Source organism: Balaenoptera physalus, assembly GCF_965194825.1.
Source record: "Balaenoptera physalus genome assembly, chromosome: 19".
In the NCBI taxonomy this organism is placed as follows: domain Eukaryota; kingdom Metazoa; phylum Chordata; class Mammalia; order Artiodactyla; family Balaenopteridae; genus Balaenoptera; species Balaenoptera physalus.
The window spans coordinates 64,435,598-64,458,042 of NC_138900.1; the positions used below are offsets into that span (position 1 = coordinate 64,435,598).

The 22,445-nt window shown below is 57.0% G+C and overlaps 1 protein-coding gene and 1 long non-coding RNA gene across 6 annotated transcripts in view; one reads left to right on the forward strand and one right to left on the reverse strand.

Annotated features, from left to right (window-relative positions):
- Positions 1-6,895: 6,895 nt before the first annotated feature.
- On the reverse strand, positions 6,896-9,059 carry LOC309649025. Its single transcript, XR_014256910.1, has 2 exons — positions 8,848-9,059; positions 6,896-7,360 (listed from the first exon to the last, which is right to left on the reverse strand). It is a non-coding gene; the product is annotated as an uncharacterized lncRNA (long non-coding RNA).
- A 357-nt stretch (positions 9,060-9,416) lies between these two features.
- Positions 9,417-22,445, forward strand: part of GSE1 (Gse1 coiled-coil protein) — a 420,112-nt gene continuing 407,083 nt past the window's right edge. For 2 of the 5 annotated variants that reach the window (XM_082438419.1, XM_082438418.1), the window contains exon 1: positions 9,417-11,922. In XM_082438419.1, coding sequence (XP_082294545.1) covers positions 9,598-11,922 — 2,325 coding nt within the window. In that variant the 5' untranslated portion in view covers positions 9,417-9,597. The remainder of the gene's footprint in view (positions 11,923-22,445) is intronic. The other 3 variants (XR_014256905.1, XM_082438414.1, XM_082438420.1) reach the window with 2 other exon arrangements.

A 22,445-nucleotide genomic window follows, 5' to 3' on the forward strand; every position in this document is an offset into this window, starting at 1 on the left:
TGCGTTGGCAGGCGGATTCTTAACCACTGCGCCACCAGGGAAGTCCCAGGAAGAAGTTCTTGAACAACTGGGTGAGGGCACTTTGGTCTCAAAACCACGAATCCCCATTTTCCAAAGGGTGAAAGAGTTACAGGCTGAGAGTTCCCCTCGAAACTCTGTGTGTGACCTCGGACGACGTACTACACCCTGGGCCTTGGATCCTCCACCTGGTTTTTTTTTTTTTTTAAATTTTTTGGCTGCACCATGTGGCATTTGGGATCTTATTTCCCCAACCAGGGATCGAACCGGTGCCCCCTGCAGTCGAAGCACGGAGGCTTAACCACTGGACCGCCAGGGACGTCCCCTCCACCTGTTAAATAAATGGGGTGGGCTGGACAGGGCCCACAGCCTCAACTCTCCAAAAGTATACACTTCTTGGAGGCGGGAACCATTTTGGGGAGCTACGGGGAGGGGGTGCCGAAATGGACCCCTGTGCGTCGCCTGCTGAGTTCTTGACACTTCTACATTCAGGGGTGTTTTGATCTCCCCGAGGCAACGAGGGGCGACAGGGGTAGTTATTCTCCGCATTCACGTGGACTAAGGAAACATGGCTCAGAAGTTCAGCCGCTTGCCCAAGGCCATGCAGAGAATAAATGGCAGGGCTGGGATTTCCATCCAGACGCTGAAAGCCAGAGGCAACATAGTGCTGAGCAGTTCGAATTCCAGCTCTGTCACTTAGAAGCTGTGTGATCTTGGGCAAGTAGCATAGCCTCTCTCAGCACCAGTCTCCTCATCTATAAAGTGGAAATACTACCTGTGCCTCTATCTCATGGGGCCGTTGGAAGGATTAAATGAGAGGACGTACACAGATTCAGAACGGAGCCTGGCTAGCTGAGGGTCTGGGACCACCTCCTTCTAAAAGCCATGTTCCTCCCAGTGAGCCAGCCCGCTGCCTCTCTGCTTGGACCCTGCATGGCGTCTAACCCAGCCCTCTGGATGGGCAGGAGCTCAAGAAATACGCTTTGAACCCAGGAGGGAGTGGAGTTGGGACCCAAAGTGGGAACTGGGGACTGTAAGTCACTGTTGCTGGTGAGTGCTGACCTCTGGACAGCTGGAATGTTCTAAATCATTCTAAGACCTGGGCAGATTGGAATTTTAAAATGTGTTTCCCCTTTTAGAGCGAGCCATGCCTAAGTATTTCTGGCCTATGAAAGGAACACAGTTTCAGAGCCAGAGTGGAGAAGCCATGCGTGCTCCCATAACCCAGAGAAAATATCAGCCACCGAGCCCTTTTCCTCTGCGGCCCGTGTGGGCTGCATGCGGGCTTCTGGGGCAGGCAGGGGGCGGGTGTCTTGCGGGAAGATGGCCCACGGGGTCAGGCCGATGGGTGGGCAGCTCGGGCGGGCTCAGGAACTAAGGAACCCTGGGAATTCCACAAGCCACCACGAATGTGATTTCGAATATCTTAGGTATATACTGACATCTAACATATACCTACCCCATAGCAGCAACTCCAACAGAAACGCCTCACGTGTTTTCAACAAAAGACATGGACGAAAATGTTCAGAGAAAGTGTCCACGTTAGCCTAGAATGGGAACTACCCCAAAGCCAATCAACAGTTGGAACGGATGGATAAATTATGGTAAACTAATCAGTGGAATACTATATAGCAATGGAAAAGAATTGGGTACCCCTAGGTGCAAAAACGGGAGAATTTCACAGACATAACATAGAGCCACAAGCCAGACTCAAAGACTACATATGATATACTTCTGTTTATATAAAGTACAAAGACAGTCTGTACTGACAACTGATACAGGCTACACCGTGGATGAACACTGAAAACAACATGCTAAGGGAAAGAAGCCGGTCACGAAAGACCACATGCTGTATGATGCCGTTTATATGAATGGGTAAATCCATGGAGACAGAAAGTAGATGAGTGGTTGTGCAGGGGCTGGAGGGATTGGGAGGTGACAGCTAGTGGATATGGGGTTTCTTTGGGGGGCAATGAACATGTTCTAAAATTGATTCTGGTCATGGTCGCACAGCCCTAAATAGACTGAAAGCCATTGAACTGTCCACCATTGAATTGGTGGATGGTGTGGTATGTGAATTATATCTCAATAATGCTGCTAAAAAAACACCAAAAACAGTTTGGCATTAGAAGCCGGGACGCCTGAGTCGTTACCCTTGATAGGGGTGTAAAGCCTGGCCTAGGACGCAAGGGGAGCTGCTGGGAGGCTGGACGTGCCTTGTTTCTGGGTGCTGATGACACAGCTGTGCTCAATCTGTGAAAATTCCGCAAGCTGGACCGATATCATGATGCCCACGGTTCTATATGTACATGGACACACTTTTCTATGTGTAAAAACCTAAGGAGAGTTTTTATTTATTTATTTATTTATTTTAGAAATAGGTCTTGGAGTCTTTTTTTTTTTTTTAATACTATTTATTTGGCTGCATCGGGTCTTAGTTGTGGCACGTGGTATATTTGCTGCGGCATGCAGGCTCTCTCGTGGCACGGGCTCCAGAGTGCGCAGGCTCAGTAGTTGTGGCACGCGGGCTCCCTAGTTGTGGTGCGCGGGCTTAGTTGCCCCACGGCATGTGGGAATCTTAGTTCCTCAACCAGGGATCGAACCTGCGTCCCCTGCATTGGAAGGCGGATTCTTAACCACTGGGCCACCAGGGAAGTCCCCTAATGAGAGCTTTTAAAAATCACTGCACCCTGGTTTAGGGTTGGACACACGCTTTAGTCCTGCTTTACATCCCCATCAATGAGTCCAGTACCAACCAACCGCAGAAATGAAAGACCAGGGCCGGCGAGCTGGCCGTGGGCTTTGGAACATCCTTCAGTGACTCAGAGGAACAGCTGGAAGGAATCTGAGGCTGCCGCACCGCCCCCGCCCCGCCATTAGCCAGCCCTGAGGACCCGGCCGCAGCCCACCGAGTATTCCTGGGCCTGAGAGCCTGGGCTGCTCAGGGTCAGGGGAAGCTGGGCTGGGCTGTGGCCGCTGGTGGAGCCACAGGCAGGGCTTGAAGGCGTCCAGCAAACCCTACCCTTAGCCTCCCTGGCCGGCCCCAGCCAAGGACAAGAATCAGGGGGGGCTGGCCCGGCAGACTAGGAGCTGGGCACGCAGTAGCAGGGTGGGTTAGAGCAAGGCTCTTGGGCCGGACTGCCTGGGTTGGAACCCAGCCCCACCGGCTCAGCTCTGTGACCTCGGGGACGTGTGTTCACCATTCAGGGCCTCAGGGTCCCCATCGGTAAAATCCGGTAAACAATAATGCCTATTTTTCGGGCTCTGATGAGATCTAAACTAGGTGATGATGTAAATGCTGAACATAGCGCCTGGCATTTAGTCAGCACACAGTAAACCTGAGCTGCTATCAGTACACACTGGAGGACATGAACGGCTTCATACTGAGCGCCTGTCGCGTGCTGGGGACTCAAGACAGTACGAGGTTGCTACTGTCTACTTTCTCCCCCACCCCTCCCCCACCCACCTATTTCCTACCTTCTCAGAAACCTCCCCAGCTTGGAAGGCGGGGAGCTAACCACATGAATGATTACTGTGGATTTTGTGCTGCAAATCAGGGGTCTGTTGAGAAACCAGCAGCAAGGGAGTCTTTGAGTACACTCAAGATTTATGTGGAGTGTTTGTCCCATCATCCCCAGTGGCAGGTCCACCCTGGTGATCATTTATCAAAGGAGTTTTACGAGGCCCTGAAGTTCACGGCAGTAGCCTCAGGTTTCGAGATGGAGGAGGAGGTAGGGAGAATGGTGTCGCCGGAGGGGGAACCTGGGCTGTTTGCTTCTGAATTTTTTTTCGGGTTCACGGGAGCAAGGCAAGATTTCAGGGGCACCTGAAATCTGCTCTTAGACTCTATACCCTGTGCTCTGATCCTTAATTGTGTAATGCAAGCAGTGGTTTTTTTAAACAAAGCACTTTGCAGCCTACAGAATGCTTCTGCATTGGCCGTCTCAGGCCCCAGAGATGGAAAGTGGTCCTCCTACTTCCATCCTCTGACACTCCTGTATTTGAAAACAGAAGGGATGCTAAGCCAGGGTCACCGAACACTCCATATATTTTTAATGTTTACACTGAACAAATCAGCCCAGTTTACACATACAAAGGCAAGGATATTTCACCAGCCTCGGCAGCTGGGAGCTTCTCCTGGTCCCCCAGAACTGTGCTCTGGAGCCTCAGTTTCTCCATCTCTTAGATGGAGCTGGTGAATCCTGCTTCGCCCCCCCCGGATTGCTATGTCATTACAAGCTAACGGATGTGAGGCAGCTCATAAGCCCAAGGCCTCCATAAATCCCAGGGATTTTTTTTTTTTTTTTTTTTTTATTGTTAACGGTTGCATTCCTTCCCTCTGAGAAGGAGGATATGCTTTTGCCTGTGGCCTGCCATGTTTGAAGCTCTTTCTGAGCACAGAGGAGAAGTGCTTGCTTCATTCTTAGGGGGAAAAAAAAAAAAAATGGAAAGAAAAAAAAAATACGACAGTCAGATGATAAATTATGTTTTTCTGGTCCCCGGTGAACCAGAGGCCAAACACACAGCACACGTAGCCTCTAAAAGAGGAACGATGGACCAGCCTCCGAAGGTGAATGGGTCCTGGGAGAGGTGCCAGAGGCATGCTCGCAGTGTAGAGAGAGGAGGAAACGGAGAAGGGTACCAGTGAGGAGGGAAGGCAGGTTACAGGGTTGGTGCGGGGAGCTGGGGGCACACGGAAGGCTTTAGTCTGGATTGCTGGCACTCAGGAGAATGAAAGACTGGAACCCGGCAGGAGCAGCCAGGAGATTCTGGAACTTGGAAGGCACTGTGAGGTTTTGGATAGAGTCTGGCATCCCATGTTTCAGCATGGATTGGGCCCCAACTATGTCCCCGGCCTTGTGACGCTGTGGGACCTTGCGAGGGAAGTCACCCAGAGACAGACACATAATACAACGTGTGATAAGTCCTCGGAGCCTGGAAACTTGCTCTCCCCCGCAGCGCGAGGGCAGATTCCTGCGGTTCCTGGGCCAAGACGACCCTACAGGAAGCCGCAAATTTGAGAGGTGCCCAGATGTTCCAGGCTGACAGCCTTCTGGTCTCCTGTAGACCCGAGGTGGGCGTTTTCTCCCCATTCCCAATGCCGGGGCCGCCTGGGAGCATCTGTCGCTGCTTTTCAAGTCCCTCACGCTTGAGTCCTAGGAATGAAGATGGAGAGAGCTGGATGGCGAGCCGTGTGGTCTAGGGGGAGCCTGGCACCCTCTGCCCAGCTGCAGGGAGGGCTGCGGGGCTCAGAGGGAAGCAAGGAGCTGGCTCTGTTGGGGTCTGGAGGCTGTGGCTCTGATATGAAGTTAATATGCATGAACCTTGAGATTCCGCCGCGTCTCTGGCACAGACTCAGCCTGTTTTGTGTCTCAGTCGCCTTAGGTGTGAAACTGGGGACATGTGTGAGGACAGGCTGGCATCGGGGCAAAGTTAAGGGACAACAGAGCCAGGGAGTGACAGAGACACACCGCCTGGGCTCCAGCCCCGGCTCTACCTGCTGCGTGACCTTGGGCCTTTACTTCCTTTCTCTGTCTCCTCACCTGGAAACTGAGGACATAACAGAATCTACCTCTCAGGCTTGCTGCAAAAATTCGCCAGGGACTGTGTATGTTTCACCATTGACCCATGTGCACAAGCATTACTGCTGGGTCTGCATCCGGAGGGTGTGCTCTGCCTGGACTGTCTCAGTTCACCTTTCTCCCAGCCCTGTGGGGTGCATCGTTTCGTTATCCTTGTTTTGCAAATGGGGCAACTGAGGCTCAGAGAGGTTAAGCAGCAGGCCAAGGCCACACAGCTAGTAAACGGCAGAGCTGTGATGTCCTTCTGGTGTGTCAAGCTGTGCCAGTGTCCCCACCCCAGTCACCCGTCCACAAATGACCAGCCGTCGTCACCTGCCTTCCTCCTCCTCTGATCTGTGCTCACCTGCTCCCTGGCTCCCGAGACGTGTGCCCAGGGACTTTCCTGAGTCACCGGGTCAATGAAGGAAACAGAAACATCCAGTGGATATCTCTCTCCTCCCACTCCTGGCCTACTTTATACACACACATAGGCACACGCATGAACACATGCATACACATGCACAGGGATGCACACACACATGTACACACTAACACATGCATATGCACATGCACACTCATGTGAATGCAGGCCTATGTGCACGTACGTATGCATACATATACACAATATCTGTATATGCGTATCTTCTCCCAGAGGACTCCATGCTTTGTCCATCTAAAGTTGCTTCCGGGCTGTATATCTGTATATGTGTATATGTGCATATGTGTGTACATATGCACACACAAACACAATATCTGCACACACCAACACAATATCTGCACACACCAACACATGTATACACAAACTTTCACACGTGTGGCACATACTCAGGACACTCCCTGGAATGATTCCAGCTTAGCCAAGAAAAATCCACCTCCCTCTTGGTCCTGTCGACCCCTGTGGCCCTCCTCCCTCAGACTGTGTGTGTGACCTCACCACAGTGCCCCCCTCACCTCGGAGTGCAGACAGGCAGTAGCAGAACCTCCTCAGCCACCGGACAGAGCCAGGAAGGATCAACACGCACACACATACAGAGTCACCTACAACGTGCCAGGCCCCTGTGATCCTCGCAAAAAAGTTGGGTGAGGATTACGATCCCATTGCACAGAGCAGAAAACTGAGGCTTAGGGAGCTAAGAGGTTTGCCCAAGGCTCACACAGCTCGAGAGGGATGGGAGAGGATTGGAACCCAGGTGCGTGGCACCCAGGCAGTGAGCCAGGCCCTGGAGTCTACACAGTGAGCAAGACAGACCTGCTTCCCACAGGAGGGAGCAACCGGGCTCCTGGGGGAAACCAGACAGAGAATAGTCAACAGAAAAATAAAATCGATGGCAAACTCCCATGCCAATGAGCTGAGACCGAGAATGCCAGGGGAAGCAACTTTATTTATTATAAATTTATTTATTTATTTTTGGGTGTGTTGGGTCTTCGTTTCTGTGCGAGGGCTTTCTCTAGTTGTGGTGAGCGGGGCCCACTCTTCATCGCGGTGCACGGGCCTCTCACTGTCGCGGCCTCTCTTGTTGCGGAGCACAGGCTCCAGACGCGCAGGCTCAGTAGTTGTGGCTCATGGGCCTAGTTGCTCCGCCGCATGTGGGATCTTCCCAGACCAGGGCTCGAACCCGTGTCCCCTGCATTGGCAGGCGGATTCTCAACCACTGCGCCACCAGGGAAGCCCGGAAGCAACTTTAGATGGACAAAGCATGGAGTCCTCTGGGAGAAGATACTGCAGCCAAGACCATAAAGAGGAGAGGAGCTGGCTTCACAAAGACAGCCTGGAAAAGCATCTGAAACAAGGAATAGCATGTGCCAAGCCTTAGGGGACCCACATGCAACCCCATAGAGGACCTGCCTTTCCTGAGTCAGGGATTGTTTTACCAGCAAGCTCTTGGTCTGTGTGGAACTTGAGAGTTGTGCTAGGACACAATTAAACAGACCTCACCCTTTCAAGTTTTCCTAATCAGGCCCCCTCCTCTCAGCAGGTATTAAAAATGCCAGAAGCAGGGAAGCCCCTTCGCCCTGCCCCCAACATTCCTTCGGGACAGTTTTGCTGACACAGCTTTTTTTCTGGCCTGCGTGAGGACCCGCAGTCCTGCATTTCTGGCCATGATGATGATGGTGACTTTCCTGTTGACCCCGGGACTGCGATCCCTGGAATATCCACCAGGGATTCCAAAGAGGTGGCCCTTTTCTCTTGTTCCATTTATTTATAATGGATGGCCCTCCTCCGTGCCAAGAGGAAGCCTAGTTTTACTTACACGTCAGTGCCCCAGCGGGCAGAGGGGCTAACCTGGCACCTTTGTCCCCAGGCTGACTCTGGGCTCCAGCTGGCAGGTTGGGACGACTGTTCACTGCTCAGAAATCAGAGACTCATAGATTTTTGAAGCTGGAAGGGGTGGGCATTTTGCAGATGGGAAATGTGAGGCCCAGAGAGGCCTGGATGTGCACAAGGCCTCCCAGCCTGAGCCAGAGCAGCAGGGAGGAGGGAGAGGTCCTGGCTGTGTCCCCTGCCGTGGACAGTGTCCATCAGCAGATGGATGACGGGGACCAGATGTTTGCTTAGTGATGCTGCGTAGCCAGGGAGTGAAGAACAGGGGCCTGGAGCCGGCTGCCGGCGTCTGAATCCCAGCTCCGCCACTCCTGAAGAGTACCTTAACGCTCAGTGCCTCCTCTTTCTCATCTGTAAAATGGGCCGATCATGGCACTTAACCCAGAGTTACTGGGAGGAGTGACTGAGCAGATGTGTATAAAGTGCTTAGATTCTGCCCCTGGCACATACTAAGGTTTCTCTCTCTCTCTCTGTTTTATAAATACATGTATCTATACATAGGTACAGTAAATACATGGAAAAGGTTAATCCCCTGCCAGAGCTCCTGCTTAACAAGAGGAAGAAAGGGCCCAAAGTTGTCAAGTCATTTGCCCTGGAACACACAGCTCAGACGTACAGGACCCTTTCTGCCCCTGGCCGGAGGTGGGGAGGGGTGTGGCAGGCTGAGAAGTCTGTCCCCAGGATGGTGCATTCACTAATGTGTTCTGGGGGATAGGGGACAGCTCCTGTTCCCTCTGTCACCAAGATTAGAACCCTGGGCCCTGAGAGGTGCCCCCAACCCAGGGCTCTTCAGGGCTGTAAAAGGCCCTTTAGAATGGGGAGGGGGCCGGGGCCGCCCCAGCTCATTTGGCAGCGTCCCTACTTCGGGGCTGAGGCTGCCCTTCCGGAGAGCTGCCCTTCCTCGGCGGGCTCCTCGGTCTCCGGGGACGCCGGGCGCGTCCTGACCTGGCTCCTCCCGCGTCCTGCTTGACCTTTACTTAAAGACCAGCTCTAGCGGCTGATGGGTTTCCGCGGGTCCCGGAGGAGACCCTTCAGACGGCTCGCGCCGGGCTTGCTGGAGAGAACCCCTAATTGGGGCAATGAATCATCGAGCGCGGCTCCCGGCTGGACACAAAATAGATAGAGGAGCCGGCGAGCTATTGTGCGCAGTTTGGGACGCGGGGGGGAGGGGGGGGAGGCAGGGCTGAGAAGGAGGAGGAGGACGAGGACGAGGAGGAGGAGGAGGAGGAGGAGGGGGGCGGGCAGAGGGGAGGGAAAGGGAGGGGAGGGAGCGTAAGGGAGGGATTCCCCCCCCTCGCCCCGCCCGCCGTGCTCCCGCCCTCCCGCCCTTCTCCTCCCCTCCTCCCTCCGCGCCGCCCGCCGCCCCGCCTCCCTCCTCCCCAATTAAATGACCCAACGCTTTGGCAGGCGCCGGAGCTCGCACATGCGGCTGCCGCTCCAGCCGCCCCGGGCCCGCCGCCGCCGCCGCCGCAGCCGCCGCCGCCGCGTTCTGGGCGCGCTCGCCGCGGCGCCGCCGGGGGCTCGGCCGGCCGGGGGGGGCGTCTCTGCGAGCGGCCGAGCGCCCGCGCCCGCGCCGGCCGCCCGCCGCCAAACTTTGCAGCGCGCACACATGCTCCAAGTTGGGCCCGGCGGCGGCGGTGGGCGGTGAGGGCGGCCCGGGCGCGCGGGGGCCCGGGCGGGCGGCGCGGCGCGGCCATGAGCGGGCGGCCGGCGCCAGTCTCCCGCAAGCAGCGGCTCATGGCAGCGGTGGGCGAGCGGGCGGCGGGCGGCGGCGGCGGCGCGCCGCTCTCCTGCTTCATCTGCGGCGGCGGCATCGGGCGCGGCAAGGAGCTGAAGCTGCAGGTGAAGCAGCCGGCGGCGGGCGTGGGGGCCCCGGCGCAGCCCTTCTTCCCGTTCCTGCAGCAGCAGGAGCCGGCGCCCGGCGCGCGCGAGCTGTCCCCGGCCGACGGCTGCGTGCTGGTGTGCGCCGTGTGCCGATGCTTCCTGGGCGAGCAGTGGGCCGCCTTCGAGCGCGCCCGCACGCCCGTGGACAAGCGCATGTACTGGCTCAAGCGGCCCCACCAGTGCGACGCGGGCGCGGGCGGGCGACGCGGGGGCGCCGGGGCCCCCCGCGAGTGGAACGTAGCCTACGCGCTGGGCGCTGCGGCCGGCGACGAAGACGACGACGACGGTGGCAGCGGCGGTGGCCCCGGGCCCCGCGCGGCCGCTGAGGAGCCTCGAGACTCGGAGCTGTCGGAGCTGTCGGACACCGACCCCCTCTCCGAGCCCGACCCGGCCGCGCGCGACCCCGCCAGTCCCCACCAGGACGGTGCGCCGGCGGCTCGGACTGCCCCGGGGCCCGGGCCTCGCGGGGGCCGCTGCCCGGAGTGGAGGCTGGCGCCGGGCCCTTCTCCTGGACAGGGCGCAGAGACCACCGCAGCGGGGGACGTGGAAAAGGAGGAGGTCCCCTCGAAGCTCCGAGTGGACGGGGAGCCCAAGGCGGGCATCCGGCGCCGGCGGAAGGGCCCTGGGAGGCACTGGGTCCCGGAGGCCCGGGCCAGCGTCCTGAGGGGCATTCAGGACCCTTGGCAAGGGCCTACAGTCCAGGTGGCCCCTGCAGAGAGCATGAAAGGAGCCCCTTCCGGCAGGGCCGCCAAGACCCCTGAGAGCAGGCCGCTGGGGGAGACCCGCGGGGGCTGCTGCGTGTCAGAGGACAGTGACATCAACATCACCAGCGAGGAGGAGGGCCACAAGGAGCAGCCTTTCTCAGGCCCCCGCGGCCCCCGAGACAAGGAAAACGGTGGCGGCCGTGGCCCCCGCGCTCCCCTGGAGAGAAGGGCTGCGCCACCAGAGGGCCTTTGCTGCTACGTCTGCGGGTCGGCGCTGTCCCCGGCCTCGCAGCACCAGATCCACGTGCAGAAGCAGGAGAAGCTGGCCCAGGCCCCTTTCTTCCCCTTCCTGTGGCTGCACAGCCCACCCCCAGGGGCACAGCCCATCAGCGAGGGCGGCAGCACCCTGGTGTGCCCCTGCTGCTTCTCGTCCCTCATGCAGCAGTGGCAGAGCTTCGAGCTGGCCAACGTGCCCGTCCTGCAGAGGCTCTACGTGGTGCCCCTGAACAGCCACGCCCCCGGCATGGCTTCCAAGGGCAGGAGGCTCCCAAGGGAAGAGGGCCCGCCCGCCGGGGCCCTGCCAGAGGCCTGCTACCTCTGCGGGGAGGACTGTACCCAGGATGCCCGGGCAGTAGCCTCCAGGATGCTCAACGGCAACACCAGGGGCTCCATGCATTTCCCCTTCCTCAGCCTCCTGCCCTGCCCCCCCAACGCCCAGGGCCCCAACAAGCGCTGTGAGGTCCGCAGCTGCCCCAAGTGCTTCAGCGTCCTGGAGGACGTCTGGGCCCTGTACCGGGCCTGCCAGAACGAGGAGCTCATCACCTCCGTGCAGGGCTTCCTGGGCAGGTACCACCAGGCCTTCTCGGCCTCAGACCCTGCTCTCTCCGAGCCGCCCGCGTCGGCCCAGGGCAGCCCGGCGTCCATCTGCTACATCTGTGCGGCTGAGCTGGGCCCTGGGAAGGAGTTCCAGCTCAACGTGAACCCTTCCAGCCGCTTGGGCGAGAAAGAGCCCTTCTTTCCCTTCCTCACCGTCTATCCGCCTGCCCCACGCGCCAGGCCTGCCGACTCCACCGGCCTGGTGGCCACTTGCGTGCTTTGCTACCACGACCTGCTGGGCCAGTGGCTGCAGCACGAGGCCCGCGGCACCCAGCACGCCGTCAGCCCCTGGTCTCGGCAGTACCAAGTGGAGACGTTCGTGTGCTTCTTCTGCCGGCAGGAGAAGAAGCGGTGTCTTGGGCTGAAGGCCGTGCGGGTAGCCCGGCTGCCCTTGTTTCTCTACACCCTGCGAGCGAGCCACAGCCTATTAGTGGACGATGGCCGGCAGCTGATAATCGGCGCCTGCACAGAGTGCGGGACCCTGGTGTGTGCTGGCCAAGGGCTCACCCGCCAGGGACCCATGGGTTGGAGCTCCCCAGTGGCAGCTGCGAGGAAGGTAAGCAGTTCTCATGTCATTCTCTGAAGTCCCAACAGGGAAGGAAGAGATGTTGTTTTCTGTTTTGCCAAGGAGGAGTTTGCAATGATTCTGTGTGGTGTGTTCCAGCAGGAGGTGCCCTCCGGGGTCACCCTGCTAGTGCTTGGTGGGTGCGTTGGCCTGGAGGCATGTGGCAGGTCGGAGGAGCTGGGGGCCGAGAGTGGTCCTGTGGAAGAATAGGGCACTGCTGGGAACAGCAGGCATGGGCCTGAACTTGAGTGTGTTTGCAGCGGAATCTATCAAACAGAGGAAGTTCGGGGCACGTCTGTCATCCGCCTGATAACATTGGTAATTAGTCCAGCCATGCAGGTCACTGAGAGGTCTCCGTACTTACCCGGTTTAAACACATCAGAAGTTCCTCTCTCCTCTTGCTCCCACTCAGCTTAGCTTTTCCAGAATTTCCCACTCAAGTTCACACTTTTCCTTTGAGGCTCTCTGGTTGCTTAATAGCAGCTGGAGATGGATTTCCAGACGTGGGGTTTGGGACCCAGGGGACAGTGGCCCAAACAGACGTTTCTCCCGGTGGGAAGAGAGTCTTTCTTTTCTGCAAGTCGGCTGTGCAGGGGGAGGGTGGGAGGCCTGGCGTGCGCCCTGTTTATAAGGCGCCTGCCTTCATGCTGCCTGCCCGGGAGGAGCCAGACGGGGCTCAGTTAATTTTGGATCTGGCTTTGCAAAGGCCGAAGCAGGAACTGCCCCCGGTGGGTCTGGGGAAAGCAGACGTCTGTGAGTTGTGACCACCATCACGGCCACCGGAGCCAGAAATCCTGGTTTCCACCAAAGCTGGTGACACTGGCTTGTCTTAATCAGACACCTGGAGTGGTAGCCGCTGGCGAGGGGCTGGCGGAGGGACCTGTGAACAGGGAAGGGTGTCTCCGCCCGTCCGGGAGTGGGTGTTCCGTCTGCCTGAGAGGCTCCTGATCCTGCCTCCCACGCATCCATGCGTGTGCACACGTGTGGGGTCCTGGGTTACGTGTTCACGCTCGGTGGTCGCGTCTATAAAGTAGATGTCCGGCCCCGACGCCTTCACGCTCTGCTCAGGGTTCCTTGGATGTCAACATCCCCTTTGGACTTAGTGCTGTCTTTGGGGGGCTTTGGTCTGGTTTGGGGGCTTTTGTCTTTAGAGCTGATTTTGGATGGCCTCTCGTTTTAAACGGACAAGCCTGCCACCCCCGCACCGTGGATGCTAAACCTCTTGTTTGCGGTGTACGGCAGCCCAGCCCGCGGGTCTGCTGCTGGGAAACTGACCTGCAGTTCCCGGAAGGGCCGGGCCTGGGAGAAGAGCCTGGCTGAGCAGGACAGAGCCGGGTTCCAATCCTGCGCTTTCTCTTGTTAACTGAACGCCAGGGAGGATGCGTCTCGTCCTCCCTGAGTTCATTCCTTTAAGCTGGGCAGTGGAAATAAGTATCACCTGCCTCGTGGGGCCATCATGAGAATTAAATGAATAGGGGCATTTGAAGGCTTCCGGCAAGTCAAGTGCTTGGCATATAGTGGCACCCTTGTGTCCTCCCGATGTGTTGGGGCAGATTGTTCCAGGATGCAGGTGGATTCTGCAGGGTGGGTACAGATTTTCAGCTTGGCGGTGGTGGGCGTGGGGTCATCAAAGCACTCCCCATGAGGCCTCTCAGATTGTTTTCTGTACAACGTCCGAACTGTGGTGTTTTCCCACGTTGATTTGCTCTCTCATCGGGAGTTGATGAGATGCCGACTGAGGGCCTCAGTGATAGGAACTTGAGGAAACGAAAGAAGCTGCAGTTCCCCGTCCAGCTGCGAAGGGGGGTGCGGAGGGTGGCCAGGTGTGGACGAAAACGCAAGCTGGTGTCTGCCCAGGAGGGGTCAGCATGAGTTTGGGGGGGGGCTGAACGTCACGCTAACTTCTGCCCCATTTCTAAAGAAACTTACTTCGTCTGCTCCTTACCACGTCCCTGTGAGGCGTTATTATTCCCATTTTAGAGATGAGTAAATGGAGGCTCAGAGAAGTCAGATGACCTTGTTGACTATCACACAGCCAGTAGGTCGCCGAGGTGGGTCTTGAACCCCAAAGTCCTCCGCCGTTGGACCACCTGGCAGAGGTGGAACCTTGGAAGATGGGTGGGATTTGTTGGTGGGAGAGGATTCAGGAGAAGGGAAATGAGGTTGGAGTGAACTAGAGGCCTTGAAATCAAAAAAAAGGAGGTCGAGTTTAAAGTTGAAGATACGGGAGAGCAATAAAAAGTGAACGAAGCCTTGGAATGGGCTGGGAAGAGCTCCGCCCAGGGCCGGACCGTGGCAGCGTCCCAGGTGGTTGGTGAGGCCATCGGGCCTCTGGGTGGTGGGGCAGCAGTGCGGGGCTCAGGCTCATTTAAACAGAGGGAAAGAGAAACCTCAACTCCTGCCTCCAGGAGAGCCTGATTGATGGTCAGTAGAGTGCCGGAAATACAGCCTCTGCCCCTCCCCCCGCATTCATTCAACAGATATTCATGGAGCGCCTACTCTGAGCCAGGCGCTGTTCCAGACACTGGGGCGCTGGTGGTGTCAGGGGGAGGGCCACGAAGAGCCCACAAAGAATACTTCCTGCAGAGCTGTGAGCGAAGCAGGATGAGGCTAGGCCAAGTGGCAGGGTGGGCTTGGGGATGAGAGCACAGGGTCACAGGAGCTGCAGACCAACCCACGGGACTCCTGGCAGGGCTGTCAGGGGTGAAGAAGCGGGGGGCACCACCAAGGAACGTGCAGAGGCCCCCATGCTCCTTTCCCGAAGCCAGTTCCGGAGTCCTTGGTTCTCATGTCCATATTCCGTGTCTCCGTTCGGTGCGTGGTTTGAGAATTTGTGGGGGAGTGGCTAGGGGCATTGGAAGGTGGCTGCGGGGAGCCATTTAGGTGGGTCAGTGTGTTCCAGAACCTCATCTATACCGCCTCCTATGATGCCTCAGTTGTTTCCTGTTAAGGGTTCATTTACAAGCGAATCAACTTTAACCGCTAAGAAAGTAAATGTGAAAGGGGAAGGAAGTAAGGAAGGAAGGGTGTCTGTCAGTGGTGCCCTCCCTTTGGATTGTGGCTTTTCTCACCAGCTGGACTCCTGGCCCCCTGGAGAGCACGCTGCTTTGTAGCCACCATATCTCTGAGCTGGCTGCTTGGATAGGGCTGTGTCGGGGGTGGGCTGCGGAGGCTGCAGCCCACCCACCCTTTTTGGGGGTGCTTCCCCGAGGAGGAAACCCAGCACCAGGAAGCTCTGTGAAGCCATGGAAAGACCCTGGCTTGGCCTTAAGACAGACCTGGCTTCAATCTTCATTCTGCTGGGAGCTGGCTGTGTGACCTTGGGTAAGACTCTTGCCCTCTCTGAGCCTCAGTTGCTGCCCCTGAGAAGTGGAGATGCTCGTTCCTCTGGAAGGTTTGTGATGTGAGAGCCGCTAGCGGGCACCAGGGGTACGGGTCCCATTCATTCCTTTCTTCTCCCTGAGGTACTTGTAACTCAGGCTGGGTCTCTCACTGGCACCCACAGGCTCCAACATCACAGCCTCTGCCCCCCACTTTTCTGCTGGGGGTGGGGAATGGTTGTCCCTCCCTTCAGAGTTAGGAGGCACGGCTGGCCAGGCTCGGAGATGGCATCTGGGGACGTAATAAGGATGAAGATACAGAATGCTTCCCGAGTTCCAGGCTGTGCCAGGCTTTACCTGTACTCACATTTACCAAGTCCTCACAACAACCCCATTTAGGGAGGTGCCACTCTCCCCCTGTCATAGAGGAAAAAGCAAGTTCAGAGAGGTCAAGGAGTTTGCCCAAGGTCACTCAGCTCATGACATCAAGGCCAACATTGGACCCAGGAGCCCGGCTTTGGAGTCTGTGCTCTTGACTTTTTTTCCCCTCTGGGGCTCCAGCTGTAAAGGTGGCAGTGCCCTGGGGGTGGGGAGGGTGGTCCTAATAGCCCCTGCGTGAACCTGCCCACCCCGCATTTCAGCCGGCAGAGCAGCTGGGAGGCAGGAGTCAGCTTGACTGGGCCAGAGGCCCCGAACACCCCCCCACCAGCTGCCTCTGCTGCCTACCCCACCCCGCCCCCAGTTTCTCCACCTGCTGAGAAGTGGCGCCCTTTGTCTTTTGCTTCCCCCAGCACTGCCCAGGTGTTCGGATTTCAGCCGGGGACCTCCGTCAAGGATGGGTTTGCCGCGTGATCGAGCTGCTTTCCTCGCGAGCCAGTTGGCCGCCAGGCCGCCCTTGCCTCTTCCCTCCGTCCGGGGAGCGTTCTGGGCAATGGAGCGTGCAGCTGTTTACCTAACCGCACCCCGGCCCTCGCTAGGGGCTGCCCGCCCAGCCCCCCGAGCCTGGCCTCCCGGCCTGGAACAGGTGTTGCCGCTGGGCCGCCTTTCTTTTCTCCACGCTGACATCTGAGGCCTGCAGAGAGGGTCTGTCATCACTCGCCTGTCAGGGCCACATGCACATCTGTTTCCCGTGTTCCCGGCTCTTCAGGGAGGGCCTGGCAGCCCCTCCTCCCCGGGTCCAGGATCCAGGGGCACTTGGGCAAGGCGATAGGATGGGGGAAGCTTCCGGAAGGTGCCAGGAGAGGCTGCCCGGCTGGGCTGACACTGGCACCCTCTGCCTGGCAGCTGCTGGGAAGCGACTGGGCTTTGGCCTTCCCCAGGCTCTGACCACCTCCTCCGAGGGGAGGTCTCTGCTTTTCTTGGCGGGTTGGGAGCCATCTGCTAGCGGAGTAAACTTTCCAGATGCGCCTTGTCTTAACCCTGGAGGTGATTAGAGACAACTGGCATGGCAAGAGGTCTTCAGAACTCAGCCTCCCTGGAAGCAGGGAAGGGGAATTTGCCCAGAGCCTTCTGGCCCCTTCTCGGCTTAGATCTCTCTGGGTCCGACCCTTGGGAGATGAACTCTGCTGTGACTCTTTGGAGGGGTTGAAGGTTCTGGGCAGGTTTGCCTCATTGGCACATTCTTTTGGCTGAGGAAGAGGCCGCGTCTGGAATTCAGGTCCATCTTCTGTCCTAGGTCCATATCCTGGTGGGGACGGTGGCGAGGGATGACGCTTCTGCCCTCTGCGAAGAGCGTTTAGGACCTTGGCTTCTGTTTGCCATGCCGTCCCCAGAGGGAGCCTCACGAGGGCAGTTGCGGAAGGAGCTTCTACTGGCCATGTGACCTTTGTTCATTTCCCCATCCGTCAAAATGAAAGGCCTGGTCCTCAGGGGTCACAGGCAGTTTGCATGCCACACGTGAAATCTGACTGGTGGTACTGTGTTGAGAAGGATGCTGAGGATGTGTCTGGACTTGCTGGGAAAATATCTAGCAATTTATTAACAGTTATTTTTTTCTCTTTTTTTCCCCAGCTTTTTGAGATATAAATGACATACAGCATGATGTAGTTTTAAGGTGTGCAGAGTGTTGATTAGATACATGTGTCTATTGTGAAATGACCTCCATCCCCCCTGCCCCAAAGTTGACATTTCTTTTTTGTGGTGAGAACATTTAAGATCTACTCTCTTATCAACTTTCAAGTATGTGATACAGTGTTGTGAGCTGTCATGCCCATAATGTACGTTTGGCCCCTTTGTTCAATATCTCCCCATTTCATGGGGTCTAGGTTTTAAAATTGGTATGTGATGCTGGGGCCCTGAAACACCATGATGTTCTGTCCTGGGGAGGATAAAGTATTACGGTCACAAAACCCTCACAGATCATCATTTTTCAGGCAACTTTACACCAGGAGGGCCAACAAGCCCACAGCCTAAGGCCACTTTTGCTGGTTTGATCTTTCAGTAATACAAGGTAGTTAGATGTATAAGTTTTGAAAGAAATTCTGCCAGTCCTGTGCCAGGGATGCTGGCGCAGTTCTGCCTCCTGGCCCAGCTCAGCCCTTGACCAGGGCTGCCCTGGAGAAACGTTTGTACCCATTCTACCCGTTAGCTCAACAAACGTTTGCATGCCCGCAGTGCACTAGGTGCTCTGAGGATGTGATGTGGAATCAGGCAGGCCCTGCCCTTGGGTGGATGGGGATGGGCGGTGTGGGGTGGGGGGGCGGGTGTAGGGATCCGGCTGTGATCGTGCACTGTGTTGAGTTCTGTGCTGGGGTCTTCTGGGAGCCCATAGGATGATGGAAAATGGGTATGTTCAGGGAAGGCTTCCTGGAGGAGGTGACACCTAAGCTGACCCAAAGACTGAAAAGGAATCAGCCAGGTCCACAAGGGGGTCATGTGCTCCTGGCAGAGGAGCATGAGCAAAAGCCTGGATGTGGGGAGTGGGATTTGCTGGAGAACCTTAAATAGTTCCTCTTGAAGTGGGAGGAGGGGATGGGGTGGGAAGGGTTGGTAGTATTTCGAATCCCTGGATGCACATTTGAATCAACTGCCCCAACCTGTTAAAGCAGAATCTCTGAGGGGTGATCCTGGTGGCACTGGTATTTTAAAGCTTCTGGAAGATTCCAGAGTTGGGGTGAGAACTGCTGATAGAGATTTTGGAAGCACAGCCCAGGAGTTTGGGGCTTTTATCTTGAAGTTGTGGCTTGGCAGTCACCAAAAGGATTCTACTCATTTGTTCAGTCTGTCTTTACTAAGCGCCTACTGTATCCCAGGCACTATCTGGACATCAGGACCCAGCAGTGAGCAAACCAGGCCTGTGCAGGGAGGGGCTGTGATGGTGGTGACGGAGTGGCGGGGAGAGGGGAGGGTTGGGGGCTGTCACCTGAGCAGTGAGGGGTGTCTGGCAGGGGCCTGAGGAACAGTGAGGAAGCCGGGGTGCCTGAGGGCAAGGCGGGGTTCCTCTCAGAGGCCGGCAGGGGCCAGTCGGAGGACCTCACTGGGGAGCCAGGGCTGTGGGCTGACCCTGAGAAGGCATTGTTTTTGTTTTGTTTTTAAATTGAGGTATAATTCACACTGTACACAACTCACCCTTTTAAAGTGTACAGGGCAGTGGTTTTTAGTGTATTCACAGGGTTGTGCACCCATCACCACTATCTAGTCCAGAACATTCCTATCAGCCCCGAAGGAAACCCCCTCCCCATTAGTGGTCACTCCCCCTCCCCCAGCCCCTGGCAACCATGAATGACCTGTCTCTATGGATGTACCTGTTCTACATTTCGTAGAGATGGAACCATACACTATGTGGTCTTTTATGTCTGACTTTTGTCGTTTATGTTTTCGAGGCTCATCCACGTTGTAGCATGAATCTGTACTTCAGCCCTTTCCACGGCTGAGTACCGTTCCACTGCATGGATAGAGCACGTTTTGTTTATCCATCCGTCAGTGGATGGACATTTGGGCTGTTTCCACCTTTTGGCTGTTGTGAATAACGCTGCTGTGAATGTTGACAGGTGCACAGGTTTTTGTGTGGATCTGTGTTTTCTCCTGGATAGATACCCAGGAGTGGAATTGCTGGGTCATCTGGTAATTCCATGTTGACCCTTTAAGTTCCACTTTCCCACTGGGGCTTTTAGGCAGGCAAATAACGTGATATGACTTGGGTTTGAAAAAGTCACATTTGTGACTCCTTGAAGCTGTGTTCCGTCAGCTCACTGGCCACCGTTGCACCTTCTGTGGCTGGTCTCCATCACTGGATTTGTTTGAAGTTGGGAGTTAGTCTTCCTCTCCCTGGGATAAGAGAAGCTTTATTAAGAATTGAGCTCTTGGGGATTTTGACTTGCTATAGCTGCACTCCTGGAAATCAGAGGACCCAGATTCTGGCCCCAGCACTCAGTTGCCTTGGGTAAGACCCTCCACCTGTCTGGGTCTCAGTTTTCCCCTCTGTAAAATGGGAGCAGATGGTAGACTAGTAGCTGAGCCCCTTGGCTCCTACGCAGCTGCCAAGCTGTCATCCTTCTGCACTTTTTGGCAGGAGTGGGATTGGGGGGTGGAGAGAGAAGACCCCTGGGGTCGAGGCCTAGCTTGGCTCCGTTGAGTCCAGCGGCTCTGAAGTTCTCTGCCCCATCACTGGCTGCCCCAGCCTCTTGCTGCCCGACCTGTTTGGTGTGGAACCCTGTATGAAATTGATTGCTGGATTGGGTTTCCTTCCAGAGGTGCCAGCAACCTTGAATGGATGGCACAAAAGTCACAGTTGGTATTTGGTACAGCGGAGCCAGGCAGGCATGCCGGGACCCTGGGCAGGAGCACCTCCTCTTGGAGCCGTTTCTCCCTGGCAGGTGAGAGTGAAGTGGGGCGAGGAAGCGGTCCAGGGTCCAAGGAAGACCCCTCAAAGGTCAGAGCCCACCGAGGCCACGTTGTCCTGCCCACCTCTTAGTGTCATTTGTTGGCAGAGCCGGTGAAAAGGAAGATCATTGAGGTTCTGTCCGCCCCCCTGGTCCTGATGCAGACACAGCGAGGTCTGAGGAGATGGTGGTGGTTACGATTCTGATGCTGGCTGTAGCAGAGGACGCTGCTAGTGCCCACTCTGTGCCAGCCACTGTCCTAAGCGCGCACGCAACCCTCTACCCTCTTCCCCAGACTGCCCGTTCCTCCTCTGGCCACGGAGCGTGGCGTGAACTGTCCTGTGGGAAGGTGGCGTCAGTTTCGAATCTCCGATGAGGAGGCCAAGGCTGACGACCCTGAGGGTCTTGGGTTACATGGCAGAGCTGGGATGTGCGAGAGCCAGTGGTCTAACGCCCGGCCTCGGCCTCTCCCCCTGCCCGGGCTAGAGTGGCACCCATTGGGGAGGATGTGGGGCTGGCAGGGGCCCGCCCTGGTGTAGCCGCACAAGGAGGCTGCCCTTGGACTCCTGCACCAGCTCCCCGAGGGGGCTGGCGTGGGGAGGGGTCCGAGCGTCGGCACACTGCAGCGCTGTTTTATAAGCCTTCCCAGACCCGTAAACCCCGCCTGGCTTCCAGACGAGGGTTCGCAGACGGGGATTAAGAGGCTTGTGAGGGTTCTGCCGCCGGGGAGGGACGGAGACAGGTGGGAGACAGGCGTGGGCTTTGCAGACTCCCAAATGCAGCAGCCCCGGGACGGGGGCGGGGATCAGAGGTCCTGGTGTCCACGACCGTCGGTCCAAGACAAGGGAGGCCTGGAGGAGCCTTTCAGCCTTTGAGGCTCAGATGGCCCGAGAGGGTGGCCTTCGATGGGCTTCGGCGCCAGCTCTTTTAATCCTGATTCCTTTGATGGCGGGACCTCGCCTTTGACGGCGGGATCTCTCTGCCCTTTCCCTTCCGGAGGGTCTTGCTCAGTTGTATGCTGTTCTTTCTTTTGTGTGATTGTGCGATGCCCTGGGGCCATCGGACGGGGAGGCCCGGAATGTCCAGAACAGTGTTCAGAGCAGGGCTCCCCAGGCAGGGCCCTCTGCACCAAGCACCTTGGCTGCCACGGGGCCCCCAGCCCGGGGAAAGCAGAGGTCAGGCAGCCTCACTGTGTGCCGTCCCCTGGGTCCTGCTGGGGTCCGGGGGGTGGGGGCAGTGCCGTCCTGGAAACAAGGCCTCTGTCCTGTCTGTGCAGGAGCCAAGACTCCTTGGGGACCTGCACATCCCGGTCCAGAGAAGGGTGGCCCTGGCCCCCGGCCTGCGTGCAGCCTCGCCTGGCTGCGGAGTCACCCAGCCGCCCCTCCTGCCAAGGGAAGTATTGCTTCTCTTGCCCCTCACCCTCCTTCTCTTGGGAAACTGCATTTTCTTTGCTTTTCAAAACTGTGTAGGGGAAGCGGGAACCGGTTTTTGGAGCTCCCATCCCGCGGGGTGGGGTGGCCGGGGTCCTTCTCGTTAGCGGGCGAAACCCGGACCTCACTCACCTGTCACTCACCACGTGATGGGGAGGCACCGGGCCTTCTCTGGGGTGAGCGCTGGCTTCGGGGCAGGTCCCGAGGAGGGGGCTCCGTGCTGGAGGCAGGCTGCCTGCCAGTGGCCCAAGTCATTGCAGCCAGCTCTGCTCCCGGGTCCCGGAGGAGAGCCACCTCCGCCTCCCTGGGGCATGCTGGGAAACTCCGGGACCTGCAGGGGGCCTGGGGAGGGCTGTTGCCTAGGAGACGTTTGTGGGGAGAATTGACACTGTGAGGGGACATATTTGCCTTAAGCTGTAAATAAGGGAGTATAAGCAAAGGGTTGGTTCACTGGGTTGGTGGGTTGGTTCACTCAGCAGTTTTCACTGAGCCCCTGCTATGCCCTGGATGCTGTGCTCAGAGTTAAGGACCGTGATTGTGCCAGGTGTAGGCTATGAATACTGTTATTTATCTAATCCTAGACGGGGTCTGTCCACTGTAAAACACATGATTGTTTTATCTGCCACTAGGCAGAAAAAATGCTGCTCATGAAACTGACAGTCTTCATTGTAAGATTCATCCTGATTTCAGAGAACTTAAAATGTAAAACAGATACTGTGGGTCTTCAAATCGACGAAATGGGAAGATGATGAGGATGGTGGTGATGAGGAAACAGCAGTGGCAGCCGCCACATGTTAGATGCTTACAAGGCGTTATCTCACTGACCCGGTGAATAGGAATCTGGTGGGTGAACGAGGGAAGTTGGCACCTGTCTTTCCTGCTGGGCCCTTTGGGGTGACTTTGCAGTGACTGGGCGAGGTCCCGCTGAGCCTGGATAGGGCCAC